Source organism: Palaemon carinicauda, chromosome 29 (assembly GCF_036898095.1).
Source record: "Palaemon carinicauda isolate YSFRI2023 chromosome 29, ASM3689809v2, whole genome shotgun sequence".
NCBI classification, from domain to species: Eukaryota; Metazoa; Arthropoda; class Malacostraca; order Decapoda; family Palaemonidae; genus Palaemon; species Palaemon carinicauda.
The window spans coordinates 77707967-77727389 of record NC_090753.1 but is presented as its reverse complement, the minus strand read 5'-3'; the positions used below and the strand labels follow the sequence as shown (position 1 = coordinate 77727389).

Below are 19423 nucleotides of genomic sequence, written 5' to 3'. Positions count from 1 at the left end.
ACGTCCAAATGCGGCTGAAAGCCAACACGTGACCGCATCGAGTGAGGCTCTACATATCGTGACTGACGTGACTTAGCTACGCCAACGTCAACAGGACGCACAAAGGTTCGTTTGGGCGGCTGAAGGCCAGGATCTCGATGAGATAAACGGCTAGGATCAACGTGAACCTTATCGGCAGAATAGTCTTCCATAAGAGAGGCAAGCTTATTCTGCATGTCTTGCCGTACAACTCATTTAGGAACAACGGGAATGGTTGCGGTAAGAGACGAGGGTAACGTCTGTGACTGCAAAACCTTGCCTACAAAAAGACTCTCGGAGCCTGTGTTACGTTTTTGTTTAGGCGGCGAGCAGTCTTCCGATGACTGCATAGTGTCAGCTGTCCTAATAGTTAAAACCAGGACGCTGGACCTGTCCTGAAAGGACTGACTTTCGCTTAAAGGGCCTCGAAACCTTGTTCCATGGTTTCTTATGCGAAAAGCCTTCGGATGACGAGGAGAAAATCGTCTCTCTCGTCTAATGGTAGGGGCGATCTTGGTGAGATACGCCTGATACCATAGAGGGAACGTCTGTTCGCTGATCAAGGCCTCTCGAACCCATAAGTCGTACGACATTACTTCTCCCCTGGGCTTGGGAGCTTGCAAGAGGTCCCGGACTAGGCGAACGACAGGCACGAACAGACGAACCCTCGGTCGCAACACTGATAACACTTTGCGCAATATCACTTTATCACTACGATTTTCTGTTTTGCACTTATTTCACTGAAATCGAATTTTTTAACAATTCACATTAGGTATGAATAAAACTGATTTCTACCTGAAGCACGCAATTCTACCCTCATCAAAAGGTTATAATTGCGAAATCAGTCGTATAATGTAAGCACATTAAAACAAGCAAAAAAACAGTAAACATATTTTAAGATAAAAAGATCAGTGGCTGGGAAGGAGACTAAACACTAGTTCATTCAAAACTACGTTTTCAATCTCTCACCGTACAGTGCCTTGGGACGAGAATAAAAACTAAAAACGTTTTATCCTTTCTCCCCGTACAGAGACTAGGGACGAGAGTAAAAAGCTGACTCGAGAACAACGTTACTCGCTTGGGACGAGAATAAAGATCGGAACGTTCTCTCTCCTCTCTCTCTCTCCGTCTCTATCTCTCTCTCTCTCTCTTGATTTCGCCCGAAGAGAAGAGCCCACTTACCTTTCGTCAATAAACAGGTTTTTTGACCAAAGGAAAAAACTGAAAGGTTTTTCAATTAAAAAGTTCCTTTAAAATAGTATTTAAAACATTTAAGCTTTGAAAGAAAAATGAACAAAACGTCAGAATCGATTTACTCTTTCTGCAAAGTGAAACCTTGATACTCTCTCTCTCTATCGTAACGATAGAGCGCAAACTGCGTAGCATAAATAAACTAAACGTTAGTTCATCTTTGAAACAGTACGAAGACTATTCAAAGAAAAAAACTTTCATAAAATATTTACTAAAAAAAATTTCATTTAATAAGTTTTAAATCATTAGCTCTGTAAAAGTTATTTACGATTGAAAAGGGGCTCAACGTTGTTTAACTTCGGTTTCCAAGTTAGGACCGCCTACTCTCAGGAAAGGTCGCATATAAACAAATCATTAAAATTTATTTTGATGTTTATTATAAATGGAAAGCTAATCGAAGAGGCCTAATAAAGGCGGTTGAGATATAAAATATATAGAGGAAAATCTATAATTAATTTATAACGTGATAAGATAATTGCTAAAAGCCTAAAACACACTTCCGTCTAAGGGAAGGGTCGGCCATTTAAAAGTCAAAGAAAGTCCATACTCTCTCTCTTGTCATCAAAAATTAAATCTATCCAAAAACGAGTTCAAGATTTAAGATGAAGATAAAACACCTGCACTGCGAAAGCTCAAACCAAAATGAAGTACTTCACCAAAAATGTTGAGAAAACTCCAGGTTCTACAGCGAGTATTGATACGTCTTGTCGTCAAGGTCGACAGAGAAGAATTGAAGGGTTTGTTTACATGCAAGAGTGGTATCTGGCCGATAGTGGCGCTGGTGGGCACACCCGCAACCTTCATAGCGATCGCTCGCGAGTTTTTGAGTGTGTTTTCTGTCGAGCCGCTGAGTAGCAGCTATTATATATTCACCGGCTAAGTTAAATATTTAAAAATTAGATATTCACAGAAAAGCTCTGCATGATCAGAGACATGTAATTATTCTCACGCCAAAACCTGCAGTAGCATAGACCCAATTCCTTTGAACTGAGCATCAACTGCTGTGCCATTAAACCTGACATAAACAGTCTAGTTTTGAATTGATCTTATTTTTTTTTATTTAATGTTGTTAGGCGAGAGAGAGAGAAGAATTCTTAAGTCTCATTCACATTTGTGATGTATGTAGATAAAGTGAAAACATCAGAAAGAGAACCTAACCTCCAATGACAATCACAATCGTGTCCCGATTTGAAATTCTTTTAGGAAGGGTTATAGATTGGCGGACCAGAGTTGGCTTTGGCTTGCTTACAGAAAAAGAATAGTTCAGTCGCATTTCTAAAACAAAGATATGACATCAAGAACTAGAAAAGCATTCTAAGAGTGCAGACCTCTGCCACAGCAGCTTATTTTGGTCAACCTTGACCTTTGACCTAAGACTTTCAAAATTGAATCACTTCCACATATCAACTTAACAATCCCTGAAAGTTTCACTACTTTGAGTATATAATTGTGGCCAGGAAGTTGTTCACTAACAAATGGACAAAAAGGGGCAAAAACATAACCTCCTCCCAACTTCGTTAGCGGAGGTTATAACCTTGCCTACACTGGTATGTCAGAACTGAGAGGCTAAGGGTATTGTATAACACCACCTTACTCAAATAATACTACTACAATAGTTAGAGGGAGCCTCCACCATCTTAGAATCTTTGTGGCTAATTTGTCTCAATTCCTTTAAAAGCTCAGGTAGCGTTATTTTAAGTTTTATACATTCTTCACTTGGCCAGTATCTGAAGCAATACTGGTTCCTACACTTACCCCATGCACACTGGTTTATTTTAGTGTCATAAGAACCACTGAGAGACATCTTTGACTCATTTGATTTACTTCTTGGACTTCCATGCATGAACAATCTTTGCTTTGCTCACCTTACTTGTAGAATGTGTGTTGAGGAAAAGAATTTGGAGTTTACTGCCTTCTCAGGGTATGACCACAAAGGAAACATCCCAGATGAACAAAGGAGGCTTGTTAGAAACTAGTTGATCTGGTCTGTCGCTAATAAAGATTTCAATAAGCTGGCTAACACATGTTTTGAAGTAAAACCTGAAGCCAAAACCTGTTGAGATATGACGGTAGGTCTGACTGGGGCTGAAGACTGTGGGGAAAGTCTCTGACATGGAGATACCAAAAGTCAGGCAGGACCTAGTTAACAGCTATCCAAAGGTCTGACTTGGTTTAGAGATTGGCTGCCAGCGAAAGCCTTGGATATGGTGTTAAAAGATAATGTCAAAGTATCCAACTGCCTGAACTAAAACCATTTCCTATGCCTAAATGTCAGTAAGGAAACGAGAAATGCATCAGATTGTCTTACCTAATCTGCAAAAGGACAACTTATTGCAGACATGGTTATTGAAAGACATTATCAATAGGTTCCCTTGACCCATGATTAAAATCTGTATGACTAATGGAGCGTGGGAAAGGTTTATAACAGTAAATAGAGAAAAATAGGTATCGCTTCTTATGCGGAGAATCCTGGAACGTAACCCACATAAGTACTTAACAATAGGAAATAACGACAGCATATTTAGAATGAACCTGACAGCCAGAGTAACTCGAAATGACATTATACGCAGAATAACAATTGCCAAACATACATGTACCGTCTGAATCCACCCTTGTAGTGTGCTGCCCTGATCCTCATTTTTTAAAAGGAATCTTGAATAATACTAAACCATAGATATGATATGTATGGATAAATTTTCAACACAGATTATATAATGCAAATGCTGCCAAGACAAGATGTTGTCGTTATAAGATGTCATTAACAGTAAGCCGGGATGAGGTAATAAGTAACTACGAGGATTTGACTTTTTGAATGAAATTAAAATAGTCAATGCTTGAACAAAACAGCATTTGGATTAGTCCAACCGACTTTCTCCTCCGTTAACTTATCTTTTATCAATTTATATAGGCCAATTTAAGATCTGTAGACATCTTTACTTTATCTCCAAAATGTTTGTTTTCATGGCATACAAATGAAGGGCAACAAGGGTACTGTAGAAGACATTCAAAGTCTTATCAACAGAGTGAGGGTTACCAAATCCAATTAAAGCTCGTTTAAATAATATTCAAAGTAAATCTCGTAAAAGAAGACACAGTACCTGAATAGAGTGGAACAGCCAAACAATAGACATTACTCATAGATGTCTAAACTCTCCAAGTAAATCACAACACCCCAAGATAAAATTGAGTGTTTTAGTGGTTTTCCTTCTTTACCAGGCTCCATCCAACACTCCCCTGGCTCACTCTTCTCAGCAGCTAGGAAGTGTACAGTGTTGAGGTCGCCAAGTTTGCAACTACACTTGAACAGCTTGTTCTATTCAGAGGTAAAATTCAAAAATAATTGAAATAAGGGGGCAACAGTAGCAAGCGTCTCTTGTAATACTGTAATGCATGAATGAGTTACGAGCACTAATGAGCCGAGGGCGGGACAAGAGAGGGAACAGATACAAAAAATGCTGGAGACGTTGATAACCAGAGTCCCCGACTGTGCTCCAAGTCCGAGAAGTACTGTCATCCATGTGGTTTTGCTGCAAAGTGGCTAACAAAGCAACTATTCCCACATGGGTATCTCTGTGGTTACACTTAAAAGTTGTTCTAAAGTGATTCGGTGCATTTCTCAGGCTACTAGGTAAAGTTGGGCAAACAAATAGCTTGATAGCTTACAATTGACATTTGTTGCATATAGATTCACTGATGATGTCATGACAAACTCTTTTGTACTGTTTTTTATTTGCATCTGTTATTTTCAGTGATTCCCTCTATTCTATATAATATGGTGTCTGCGCTGTAGTGAGTGTGCTTAAAAACATTTTGATGTCTTACATCAGTACTGAATTGTTTTTTGTCTTTTCACACAGGATGGTACAGGCATGATGAGCTAGTATGGACCTTAAAGGGCATAATAGAAACATTACTTTGGTGCTTCATGGGTAGTTAGAAAGCTGCACCTGACCGCACTGTTTCCTAAGAAAGCAGGCATGAGGACAAAACTTGCCAGGTCATCAAAGACAACCCCCCCTATGATGTCTGCTACAATGCTGGCCACCACTGGCTACAGCAACAAAGGTGGTAGAAATCTGAACCAGTTGTAAGACCAAGGAACTTGAGGAACTTACTATAATCTGTGCAATGGCATGTCTGCTACAGAATATAGTTGATACAATCACAACCCCTTAATTGCTTATGCCTTACCTTGTTTCTGTAAATTGGTACCCACAAAGACCAGTATCAAACAGGACAACAAATAGATGCTTGGCGGCAAATAATGTGAAAACAGAATAGCCCATCACTTGACATTCATACATTATTTCCGTAGAATACAGGAGTGTACAGTAACTGCTTTCTATGAAATGACTAACAGAAGCTCTAATTAGATGTTTATCTGATCTCCAGGAAACTGGTCACAATTCATATTTGTATACTGTATATGTTTTCAGGTCTTCTCCAAGTACCTTTTGCATGGATGGACCCATTTTCTGTAAATACTGTACAATATTCAATTTAATCTTTAAAGGTGATGTATTTCACCACATACATTAGTTTCCAGCATGTATTTCAATTTATTTATGCATAATAATTTGCTAAGTCTGTGTATTCTATAGAATTCAGACATTATTTGTACAAACTTTTACACTCTTGATTGTTAATTTATTTGTAAGGAATTCTCACATTATCCCTGTAATTCATGTAAATTTTTTAAACATTCATTAATTGTGCTTAAGCATTAAGATTAAAATGGTTTAAATGCCATATGGTGTTCATTATATCCATAAAAAAGGTTTATGCTGAGAACATGCTCTAGAATTTCAATAATAAAAAAATATTTACAATTGTATGTTTTTTTTTTTTCATTGCAATATTCAGTGATAATCACACAGTTGTAGGTTCCAATATCCTAGTCATCAACATGTTGTGAAACTACGATTTACTAAGACCTACCGAGGTTGTCTGTGATAACATCAATAGCCTCTGCTCAAAGGATTTCAAAGATAAAATGACAGTCCCTCATCTTGTTCTTTCAGATTCCTATGACACACTGTTATTCATCGCACCTACTCCCATGACTTCGATGAGTCAGACAAAGGCTTGGAGTCTTGGAAATACAGTCACTAACTCCAAGAAATTGACTTGCAAATTCTTGCCCTGTAAAGACCAAGTTCCTAATGCCTGGTAATCTAATATATGGTTCCACCATCCATTGTTTGACATTTCCATAAAAATAAATCCTCTGGAAAGGAGGGACCCGAACAAACAATCAAAAGGTGCATTGAATCATCATTGGTGATCTTCATGGACAATGTCGGAAGTTGCAACTGGGTAATCACCTGGCTTGAACTGCCAACCAAAACCTATCAGTTGCAAAGGTCACATTCAGAAGGGTGTGCGGGAAACAAGCATCTGGGAAGAGATGAAGTGCCTAATCAAAAATAGCCTTATCTAAGCATGAGGATGTGGCACATGCTCCACTTAAAATCCTAAATGAGATGACAATACAGGATGCCCGTCATAAGGCATTATGAAAAAAACATAAGAATCCCTCATTCTGCCCACGTCATCCAAATTCCTTTTAATTTTCCGGTGGTAAGAAAAAAAAAAAGTGAAATGTGAATCTGCCTACTTATTCTTGAAGGGGCAGTATTTTAAATACTTTAGCTTAATCCTTTGGGATGAGTCAAGATATTGAAATCCAAGGTGAAAAAAAAGAGGAACAGCTGATATAACTACAACCAATGATAAAGGATATTAACAACAACAGTAATAAAAGGATTTTGAGATGCATCTACACCTCATTCATAATGAAAGTCGTAAATCATGGGAATTACTTAAAACTTGAAGAATACAAAAGGAAATGGTTAATTGTAAATTAAAACAATACTGTGCCCCTGAACAAAAGCCTCATATCATGTACTGTATCTTTTAAACACTATAAAAAAAAGTTGCTATTTATATTGTACTTTGGAGAAAAGTAGTAATTGAAAAATCTTTTTGTATATGAAACTTTCTAGTACAATACTATTATGTACTTGGGAAAGAATTATCTCAACACTTAAAAGGAGAGCTGCTATATCATAATGGGTTGAAATGGCAAATTGCTTGGAAAGAAAGAAAGCCACTCTACTCTACCTAAGAAAGCTGAAATTCAATCAACTATTTGAGTCATTGATAAATTCCTTCAAATTTCTATTACATAACCACGAGCATAAAAACTTCACAGCATAAAGCTATTTCCTCAAAACAAAATTATCTATTTTAAACTTGGTAATCAAAACTTACCTATGAACGTCTGAGAAGGCAACCTCGACGTTAGCCAAGTCTTCGAGTGCTTGATTCCGCTCTTGCTCGAGCGTTTTGATTCTCTCTTCCTGATTCTGCTTCTCCTTTTCTTTTTCGCTCACTAAAGAAGCCAGCATGCCCTTGTACTGCCCAACTAGCTTCAGCAAGGCATCCCGCGACTGCGTCAGCTCGCTCACAGATTCCCCGAGGGTGCTCATTTCCTTCTGTTCGTCCTTCATGGCTTGTCGTAGTTTCTTCTCCTTTTCCCCCGACACGAGCTCCGCTCTCAAAAGCTTCTCTTCAAACTGCAGTTCCTGTTGTTTCAAAAGTTTTTGTACCTAAAAGTATCAAAACACTGATTTTAAGCTTGCGTACACAAGCATCATCAGTCATTTCTCTACTAATCTTTGGTGAACTACTTTGAAAACAGAAAGAAGCAAGGTGCTCAGAGAAGTACCATAATAAAGTATCCCAAATAGCTGTTATTCCACTGACCTCCTATTTTTTTAAGTAACAAAGAATGAGAAAGGCTTTATGATGGCAAAGTAGTGATGAAAAGAAATTAAAATACAGTAATTGGCCATGAATTGAAGTGTGGAATAACAACTACCATGTTAAAAAAGTAAGAAAAGTTAACATACAGACTGAGAACTAATTCTTTAGCTTTACCATCTACATTTATATTCATTTCATAGCAATCGTGCAAATACAGAACCTTTCCTGGAAATGTTTTTGACTAAAATCTTGCTGTGACTTGAAGCCATGCTTATAAGAAATGAATATAAATACTTGTATCCAAATATATTTACGGTACAGTACATAAAAAATGCTTACCTCTGCTGTGCTCATGTACCCTTCTGGTGGAATGGAATTAGGACGTGACGACGAAGGTTTGTGTTCTGACGTGTCACTTGGACGGGGTGTGGGGCTGCTAGTTCCCTCTGGGGCAGATCTTTCTTCATGAGGTGGTGCGGGAGTGGATGTGGACGGGGCAGGCTGTCAAATAGGGTACATTTAGTAACTTATCTTGTTTTTAGATGATAGTGCACATTCAATTGTTGATAGAATTGAAAGAAATATGCAAAAATTAGGCTAATAATATTAAAAACTACTCGAAACAAACTGGTAAAAAAAACATGAACAGTTGGAAACTATTGTTTCTGGCACACCTCACTCTGAGGAAGTGCATCCTGTTACACCATTACTGAAAGAAGAGTTCTTGTGTGTAGTCCCACTGACCACCAATGATATCTCTTGCAACACTTATCTGTTTGGTAACTCGCCGCACAGTAAGAATGTGACAGGCTGCTCTTCCTCAGAGTATGGTGTGCCAGGAATTCCTATGTCCAACTGTAACTTCAAATACGGGAAAAAAAATTACCACTAGACAGGGACCTTTTCCTTGGATACATAATTTCTAGCTGTAGACAAAATGATATGTTTTTGTAACTGGTTCATAGGCCATTTTAATAAAATAAGCAACTCTAGCAGGTCACTATTTCAACCATAGCCTGGGTGAAAGGAAAAGTTTTTCGCTAATGAGGCTTATATACAAAAGATGCATTAGTTAACTCTAGCTCTAAGTGTTTACCTGCCTGTAAGAGACTGCACTTTAGGGAGTACAGTACAACAAAGTTCAGCACTGACGTTACCTTTCACAGCCTAACCTAAAGAAAGTACAGTAAGCAGAAGTCTTAAAATCCCAATATCTTTGGCACCAGATTCCTATCCATTTCTGGCATCTCTAAAAGAGCATTCAAATTATACTGGACGTCAAACAGGAAGCCAAAAATTTGCGTCAAAATATCCAAGAGAATTGCTACATAACAGGCAGCCAAAAATTTGTGTTGAAAAGAATAGTTCCAGCTGTGGCCAAGTCTTTATGGCCAAGAATTCCTAATCGGGTAGTTGAACTGATAGAATTTCATAAGTTCAAACTAGCAGCAAATGTTTATATTCTGAACAGGTTGACATAAGTCTTTTTATAGTTTATATATGAAAGATCTATTTTGATGTTGTTACTGTTTTTAAAATATTTTATTGTTAATTATTTCTCATATAGTTTATTTCATTATTTCCTTTCCTCACTGGGCTACTTTTCCCTGTTGGAGCCCTTGGGCTTATAGCATCTTGCTTTTCCAACTAGGCTTGTAGCTTAGCTGCTAATAATAATAATAATACTGATGTTTTCAAATTATTGGAACCCTGTTATATGTTTACTGTAGGTTCTAGATCTTTAAAATATGCAGCCCCAAAACACTATATAATAAGCTCTCACTAGACATCCGAAAGCCAAGATATTGAGGTTTTCAAGAAACTGAAGACGTTCTTATTTTCTTAATGTTCAATAACATGGATTCAGCAATAAACGTGCAATATGCCAAATGCATTGGAATGTATACGATAAAATGAATGCGAAGATCCTGTAGCATAAGGTTCCCCTGCAGTATAGGACCAGAAAAGCAGCCCTTAAAATTAATCAAGTTTTATAACGTCTCATAGAATGCCTTTCCTTTGAATAGATCTTGATTAGCAAACTAGAAAAGCAAAATAAATACAGAAATTTTGCCAAGACTCACCTTAATATGGTGATCTGGTGTCGACGATGACGACAGTTCGGATTTGTCTTTGGTGGGGGTCACGTCATCACCACTCAGCTTGCTCTGGCTGTTGGGGGAAAGAAAGATCATTAGAAAATCTGAAAGCATCAATTACGACACTAGTTATAATGAGTAACACACATTCAGTGTATTACTGTATCTATATTAGCTAAAGACAGCTTTGAAGGTAGAATAACACAGAGCTATTTAGTTAACATCTGTTCTGTACTGTACTGTAAAGGCATGTATTTAGTTAACTTCTGTTCTGTACTGTACTGTATTGTAAAGGCATGTATTTAGTTAACTTCTGTTCTGTACTGTAAAGGCATGTATTTAGTTAACTTCTGTTCTGTACTGTAAAGGCATGTATTTAGTTAACTTCTGTTCTGTACTGTAAAGGCATGTATTTGGTTAACTTCTGTTCTGTACTGTAAAGGCATGTATTTGGTTAACTTCTGTTCTGTACTGTAAAGGCATGTATTTAGTTAACTTCTGTTCTGTACTGTAAAGGCATGTATTTGGTTAACTTCTGTTCTATACTGTAAAGGCATGTATTTGGTTAACTTCTGTTCTGTACTGTAAAGGCATGTATTTAGTTAACTTCTGTTCTGTACTGTAAAGGCATGTATTTGGTTAACTTCTGTTCTGTACTGTAAAGGCATGTATTTAGTTAACTTCTGTTCTGTACTGTAAATTCATGTATTTAGTTAACTTCTGTACTGTACTGTAAAGGCATGTATTTAGTTAACTTCTTTTCTGTACTGTACTGTAAAGGCATGTATTTAGTCAACTTCTGTTCTGTACTGTACTGTAAAGGCATGTATTTAGTCAACTTCTGTTCTGTACTGTACTGTAAAGGCATGTATTTAGTCAACTTCTGTTCTGTACTGTACTGTAAAGACATGAATGCCTCTTATAAGAACAAACATCACAGAGCATCAACATACTACAAAATCAACTAACAATTTCTTTCAATAAAACAGCACAAAGTTTCCATAAATATTTCTATTCTATAACATTAAGGTAGACAGTGCCAAATTAGCCAGTAAACACAATTCAAAAATACAAAAACATTCTTATATCACACAATAACATCTTACCTAGTCACAGGCTAATAACACTGCACTACAACATACCAAACATTGGTATTCCTTTATACATCAAAGGTTGCTATGTAAACTAATGGGAACCAATAAACACCTTTATCTACACCTTAGTGTATGTCTTCATGATGAATCAAGAGACATTTTCCTTTGAACTAGTACAGTAGTGTTGAAATGTAGTGCTTAATGTACGAATGGGTTACTGAAAATAGTAGTAGTAGTAGTAGTAGTAGTAGTAGTAGTAGTAGTTTTATCACTCCCGTGAGTAGTAAATGATGTATTAAAAGATTAAAATTTGCATCTCCAATTTTCAAGAATATGCGTCCATACATTATTCTACAATAATATGTAGCCCCATAAATTCTTTAACTACATAACGAGAGAGAGAGAGAGAGAGAGAGAGAGAGAGAGAGAGAGAGAGAGAGAGAGAGAGAGAGAGAGAGAGATACCCAAGTAAAATGGGGGAGAAAAAATTTCCCTAGTCCAGATGCTTCGGGGAAATCATCAGAGGTGTCTCAAACAACACACTGAGGGCGAAACAAGAGGCAGGTCACAAGTAGGAATGCATACATCCCACAACATTTTACTTTATCACATTTACTAAACGAAATCAACAAAAATTATACATAAATATAGAAGTGAAAAGGAGAACTATACTCGAATATACAATAAGCTCTCACTAGATATCCAAAAGACTGAAGATATTCAGTCTTTTAAAGGGGAAACTGAAGACTTTTAGTTTTCTTTGCGATTCGATAATGTGGATTTGACAATAAGAGAGAATTGTCATTATTATTATTATTATTACTAGCCAAGCTACAACCCTAGTTTGAAAAGCAAGATGCTATGAGCCCAAGGGCTCCAACAGGGAAAAGTAGCCCAGTGAGGAAAGGAGATATGGAAATAAATAAACGAAAGAAGTAATGAAAATTAAAATATTCTAAAAAACATTAACAAAGTGAATATCTAGGAATGTATACGATAAAATGAATTATGAAAGGTCATGTAGAGAGTAAGGTTCCCCTGCTGTATAGGACCAGAAAAGCAGCCCTTAATGTAAAGGAGTCGAAAAAAAACCACAAGTTTATCCCAAAGAAAGTTTTCACACTGAAAAGCCCCCGGTAGGAAAGTTTACTTTCTTCACGGGTAAGTGAAGACGTTAATTGGGCTTATCTTTCACAGCTATGAGTACCAACACAGGCCAAGGGAGCGCCTCGGTGTTAAAGTTTGGACTTTTAGAGGCAGGCCTAAATTTAAAATCAACACCAACGCATAAAAAAAGTTGGTAAAAGAAGAGACAAAACTTGGGACTTCGTAGAGAGAGAGAGAGAGAGAGAGAGAGAGAGAGAGAGAGAGAGAGAGAGAGAGAGAGAGAGAGAGAGAGAGAGAGATATTAAATTGCTTATGAAAAAAGAAAAATCATAAAAACTTATTAAACACACGAACTGCTGGTGTGATATCAACACTGATCCTAGCATAACAATATAGTTCCAGATCAAATAGAAAAGAAACGTGTTAAATAATTTGAAATAATAATATCCACAAAATGCTACTCTACTTTGGAGTACCAATCCTCAAATAGCAGCAACAATTATCTGCGTATGTTCAACAACAAAGAAAAAAAAATAAACTTAAAAGTTCAAATCCAAATTCCAAAACTGTCACAAGATGTCGAAAAGAAATTTATTTTGAAGTTATTTTTATAGCAGAAAAACTTTCAAGAGAATTGTTGTCATTTATAAACTATATATCACAATATTATTATTATTATTAATAGCTAAGCTACAGTCCTAGTTGGAAAAGCGGGATGCCATAAGCCCAAGGTCTCCAACAGGGAAGAATAGCCCAGTGAGGAAAGGAAACAAGGAAATAAACTACAATTATTGTAGTAGTGAACTAATCATCATCACTATCATCTACACCTATTGACGCAAAGGGCCTCTGTTAGATTTCGCCAGTCGTCTCTATCTTGAGCTTTTAATCAGTACTTTTCCATTCATCCTCCTCTACTTCAGGCCTCATATTCCTCAGCCATGTAGGCCTGGGTTTTCCAACTCTTTTAGTGTTTTGTGGAGCCCAGTTGAAAGTTTGGTGAACATTTAAAATGACATTTTAAGAACAGTAACAAAATGCCCCATTCCTTCGACCGAAGTCTCCAGGGATAAGGAATGCAATTAAAAAGGGAGATTGTAATCCGCAAAACAAAATCCCAAGCGCTGGTTTTACCCTTAAAAAAATAAATGCAGGTCTCGTGCGTGTTATGGGACCTCCCCTTTAAGAACCCAACATGAGATAGGAAGAGGTGGCGATCGAAATGAATTAAAACTACTGCAAGCGAAGTTGCAAAGACAAACGTCATGATCGAATCAATATCTAACATTGTTTGATGTTTGTAAAGAATTTGTTTACAGATACGATATTTTCTCTCACACAAGTAAATGGCAATTTAGGTTTGATTTCATTTACACTAGTATTCTGTTATCAAACTTGATTGTTGGTTTAAATTCCATGTACATTCATTTATTTGCTGGTTCATATAACGTGTAGCCTACATAAAATATTTTTGTTATAGTTTTAATGCGTTTTTTAACTTACTGCAATATAGTTGTTTTTTCTTTTTGCATACCCACCCACACAGTTATTTTCTCTTTCTGCAACACCATTTCAGCTTGAAAACTCACACACACAGTCCCGCCCGCAGTTTCCTTTTAAGAATGAGAGTGAGAGAGAGAGAGAGAGAGAGACCCTACGAAAGGTGAGAGATAATGGGAGATCGTATAGACCTTGGTATTAGGATAACACGCCTTTAAGGTACACCCGGTCACAAAGAGAAGCAGAGATCTTTAACAAATAGGGTTACTCAAACAAACAGAGCTTCAGTAAGACTAACAAGAAACTAAGAACACGTTTCATGCAATTAATATTCAACAACTTATGACTCAACAAACTTTAAGGACTGGACGTCCGAGCCTTTTAAAATATGGCTGTACAAAACCAGTATTATTCCTGTTACAAACAGGGAAGCTATTCAGGTGGATTTAAAGTTATAAAGGTTAAGAGATTCACTTTGACTGTGGGTTCTAGAGCCTTCAGATATGCAACTCCAAGATTACGTAATAAGCTCCCACTCGATTCAAGTGGGAATTGAAATATGATAAAAGGCTTTTCGTGGAGAAATTGAAGTATCTTACTTTCGGAGTTTTACGATAGTGAGGATTTGATTATTTTTATTATTATTACTATTATTTGCTAAGCTACAACTCTAGTTGGAATAGCAGGATGCTATAAGCCCAAGGGCTCGTAGAGTGAAAATGGCTTAGTGAGGAAAGGAAATAAGGAAAAACTACAGAAGTTTAAGAACAATAACAACATTAATATAAATCTTACATAAAAAAAAAATTGAAAATAACAAGAGGATAAAAACTTCAATATAACGAGAGGAAGATAAACAAGATAGAATAGTGTACCTTCAAGTAAGAGATCTCTAACCACTAAATGTTGTTGGGCTAGAAGACTACCAGGTTTAAATCATACAAGGAAATTCTTGTGTTTTTAGAAAAGTACAATATCATATGATTTATAATAATTCACCTTTAAATATGCGGCCCCGAGACTATATAATAAGCTCCCACGAAACATTCGAATGACTGAAGACATTAAGGCTTTCAAGAGGAAACTGAAGACTTTCTTATTTCATGAGTCTTTTGACAGTGACGATTTAACTATAAATGAAGAATATGAGACATGAAACATTAAATACTGTGAACGAACAAGGTAAAACGACAGTGGAGGTCCTGTAGAGAGTGGGGTTCCCCTGCTGTATGGGACCGAAAAGCAGCCATCAAAGTAAGTAGTTTTTCAATCCACTGGTTGTCCTTAACAAGACGAATCTCTTAAAAACATAATATACATAAAATGAACCTAGTTAAAACTCTATGGGTTCTTACACCATATAAGTATCGACGACCTTGCTGGTCGGTTACTTATGAAATAAAGATTTATACCTATGTATACCTTAAGAAAAATTATGTTAATGAGTTGCACTTTGCGTCCATATTTTGCACTGGTCATTATAAATTTGCATGGCAATATTCTAGAATTCGTAATGTTAATTTTATTTGTGTCTCGTAACTTTATTTTGTTACAAACGCGTAAATCTCTTTATCTTATCTAGTTTACTATCTATAATCTCCATAGGCTCTGTTGGGATTTTATAGCTCCCATATAATTAATTGTCCCTATTTTGAGTTGCCAAATAACAATAATAATAATAAATCTATGAAAACTTCTACGCCTCTGTGTCAGCTCCAAGTATAGCTGCATTCCCCCTTTAATAAAAGCACCATCGCTCGCTCGCTCTCTCTCTCTCTCTCTCTCTCTCTCTCTCTCTCTCTCTCTCAAGAAAAACACCATTTCCTCCCGAAATAAAAAAAAAACTACTTATAAAAACAGGATGCAGCCCACTCAGCTACACAAAGGAAGCTCTGTGCTCGATCCAACTTAATCTAAAAAAAAAAAAAAATTAAATTAAAGATATCACACAAATTCAACATAAACGTAAAGATAACCATCTGAATGAAGTGGATATAAACTACCACTTCAGCTGTCCTTCCCCCTAAGTAGACGAACACCTCCATTTGCCAAGGTTAGAGCCAAAGCCAGTGGTAAAACGATGGAGAGAGAGAGAGAGAGAGAGAGAGAGAGAGAGAGAGAGAGAGAGAGAGCGAGGTCTATTTGTTGGAAACGTGATGGTGCCTTAATGTATCAAGTGAACTTTTACTTTACGAGAGAAGGAACAAAACATGAACACAATTGATCAAGGCCGTGAATACTTCATCACTGTTGGAATAAAACAAGAGACCAGCTACTGAGTAAACACGTGGGTGAAGTACAGGAAATGATAAATGGAAAGGAATAATAGATATGTGTCCCACCCAAATATTCCTACTTTTAATTACATTTATAAGAAAAGAATTTCTTTCATGGCCGATATCCACCCACTGGAGAGAGAGAGAGAGAGAGAGAGAGAGAGAGAGAGAGAGAGAGAGAAAATAAAATACGTTTTACGGCAGATTTTAATAAAGGCTATAACATTAAAATCATATTTCAGTTTTCTATCTTCAAGTGGCCCCAGTATATAGTTATAGAACATGGAGTATTATATGAGTAATATTAAAAACAACTCTAAAAACTATTTTGATTTCCATTTGTTTATTCCAAGCGTACAGGAATTAATTGTATGAACGTCGACCTATGAATATAAATATGTAATTGTGTGTTACATTAAGAACCTGTAAAATCTTAATACTTCATACTTTTAGGTGTAAGTGTTATGGCCAAGTTTAATTCGAAATACCGTGAACACTTCCCAGAATAATAGCCAGTGGGTGTTGGCGTATTATTTCAAATTGGCGGAACTAAAGAAAATACAAAAGTTTATACCCTTGCATACAGTCTGGAATTGACCAAAGTTATCTACAATGAATTCAAATCATTACCACCTTTCAATTTCTCCTTCAGCTTCTGGATTATCAGCAAAAACGGAACTGCTGATGTCAGCAGTATCATGGAAGTCGGAATCGGCGTCAACTATCGGATCAGAACGATCGTTGTCAGCAGTCGTTTTATGTAATTCGGAATCGCCGTCTGCTATGTGATTCTCAAGCAAATGATCACCAGATAGTTCAATTTCAGATTCCCCGTCGGGTTTCACATCGTCACGCGAACTATAACAATCCTCGGTTATCGGGTCGCCCATCGAACAATGATATACTTCTCCCGTTTTATCGACGTCCTGAAGTCCTTCCAGATATCGTGCAAGGCGTCTGGGGACAATCCAAGAGTCACGTAGTTCCTGCGACACCCAAGACGCCAGGAGAAAATACACGGCTGCTATGGTCACAACTGTAGCAAAGCGAGCTAAGAACAGGTACGTCCTGTCGTGCCCGGATTCCAGACCTAACCCTATCAGGATCGCTATGATCCATTGTCTGCTGCTTCTCAACATTGTCTTCGTAAAAGAGATTTAAATAATGTCAATATTCGTGTGTTGAGGCGTACTGGAGATATATGTATGACTCTAGGATAGCCAGCATCTTATAATCGTTAGTGTAGTTTTGTCACAGATTTATCTCAGATTTCAAGAGGGAGTTTCGTTTTTAACACTTTCCAATTTGCAAAAACAAACTATTGAACGTCCACACGTTTCTTGCTGGAACACCACAATGAGGCACTTGTACGACTGGTCGTTCTCACGTACACAATGAGCAAAAGGCCATATTGCGATATCAGAATGAGAAGCAGTGTGAAGCCAAACGTTAAAAATTCAACCACAAAATGAATATATGAAGGATCTTGACGGGAGAAAATGAGTGTGGAGAGAGAGGGAAAGCGAACACACGAGGGAAGGTAACCCTCACGTTACAACCACAGGATCACTGCTTTACACACAACGCATGTGTCACCCTTCACTATCTCGTTTAAGCCTCGAGTCGGGATTAATATTACACAATCGGACGAGCCTTACAGGGTTTCAATTAGGAAGAATTGTATGTTTACGTAATTTTCTGTTGAAAGTCGATAGTAATGAGTTGTCCTAAATGCACTTTTGGAGTAAGAACGCCCCGACAGGAAAACTCGGGACCGACTTTGTGGTTCCTACACACAACTGGGACCGTCGTAACACGGGGCGAGCTGACCACCGAACTGCTTAGGTCTTAGGAGGTACCCAATTCACTCCGGACTGGGTCTGGCATAGAGCAGTCAATCCCATCTACTAAAGCTTATTACGAGGACACTTGGGCAGCAATTCAACCCGCTTTCAATCTCTTCAACTCGAGTAAATTGAGGAAATCTGAAGAGTTCAGTCGCTATTCGTACGGCTTCAGTGACGAGATGTTTCGAACTGGCGGTTTGTTGAAAGAAGCGCAGAGGGTCGCCGTCGGTGGCTTGGTGGATATATGAAGGCAAATGACTTTACAGGCCTCTTGCCCAAACATGGGTGATGGCTCTACCCCCTTGTAAATACGGAGGGGGTAAGGCGAGGATTATAATATTCAAGGAATTGTTAAGACTCGAATGTTTACAAACTTTTACTTGAGTTTATTGTTAATCATGAAAGAGTATATACAGGATATATGTTGTACATTGTACAAACTGAAAACGTCATTGTCAGTTTCAATACATAAAACTTTACAAGACTTAGATCCTTTAAAGGCACAAATTATTCTAGTATCCTCAACCAGTGACGTCAGCGGGCCGCAAATGAGCGAATACATGTACTGTCCAAATTGCTAGAAGGGACCGATCGGGAAGCGTCAGTTCCTCCTGCAACACTGGGCGGTTCTGTCTTTAGACGGGGGCGGTGGCTGCCAGTCAGACAGGCAGGAAAATGTAAAAAAAAAAAAAAAAAGAAAGAGAGGGGTGTTTTTGGGCATCGAAACCCACGCACGACAAAGCTATTAAACCGACGTACCGACGTCCCCCACCTTCATAGAAAAACACGCCTTGTCATTTTCACCACGTGCTCCTCTCACCGGTGCTGCTAAGACCTGCCCGTCCCCCTTCCCAGACAGACAAGACGGACAAGCTACCGCCCCTCACAACAAAAACAAGAGCGACAATCCAACAGAAATACATACCCGTTGTGCGCTACTCGTGTTGGTGGCTTCGACGCGCGAGCGGTGGGTCCGTCAAGGCCATGGGGCGGCGGTTTTATCGAAAGGAAATGAGGGTTGAGATACAATTTCCTATCAGGAGCATCCAACGCAGGATACAACGAGCTCTGTGCTCTACTACGACTCTATTAGGGGACTTGATGTCCCAACATGTATGTGATTACGGGAGTTTACAACACGATATAAAAATTAATGAATAACTCGGTGTATAGAAATGGGTGCATGTTTGACCGCGGCAAATTGACGTATACAGTACAAGTCATGTCCCTCAAGTGATAATTAGTAATTTCCGTTAGATTATGCAACTGAGAGAGAGAGAGAGAGAGAGAGAGAGAGAGAGAGAGAGAGAGAGAGAGAGAGAGAGAGAGAGAGAGAGAGAGAGAGTTGCAATAACGTTATATAAATCGACCGTAATATAAAAGGGTTACGAATTGAAAATCGAACCAAACTCCTCAATAATTCGACAATCTCTAATCGCCCAATCTGCATGGAGAGGGGAGGG

At 37.9% G+C, this 19423-nt stretch overlaps 2 protein-coding genes across 12 annotated transcripts in view; one reads left to right on the top strand and one right to left on the bottom strand.

Moving 5' to 3' along the window:
• Dnaaf5 (Dynein axonemal assembly factor 5) overlaps window positions 1-6039 on the top strand; it is a 73536-nt gene extending 67497 nt beyond the window's left edge. The window contains exon 11 of the mRNA XM_068352821.1: window positions 5127-6039. The gene's annotated coding sequence lies outside the window, so the exon portion shown is untranslated. The remainder of the gene's footprint in view (window positions 1-5126) is intronic.
• LOC137622274 (transforming acidic coiled-coil-containing protein 3-like) overlaps window positions 1-19423 on the bottom strand; it is a 295374-nt gene that overhangs the window by 8850 nt on the left and 267101 nt on the right. For 10 of the 11 annotated variants that reach the window (XM_068352808.1, XM_068352816.1, XM_068352811.1 and 7 more), the window contains 3 exons: window positions 10122-10209; window positions 8377-8538; window positions 7543-7880 (listed from right to left, as the gene is read on the bottom strand). In XM_068352808.1, the coding sequence (XP_068208909.1) occupies window positions 7543-7880; window positions 8377-8538; window positions 10122-10209 (588 nt within the window). The remainder of the gene's footprint in view (window positions 1-7542; window positions 7881-8376; window positions 8539-10121; window positions 10210-19423) is intronic. The other variant, XM_068352809.1, reaches the window with a different exon arrangement.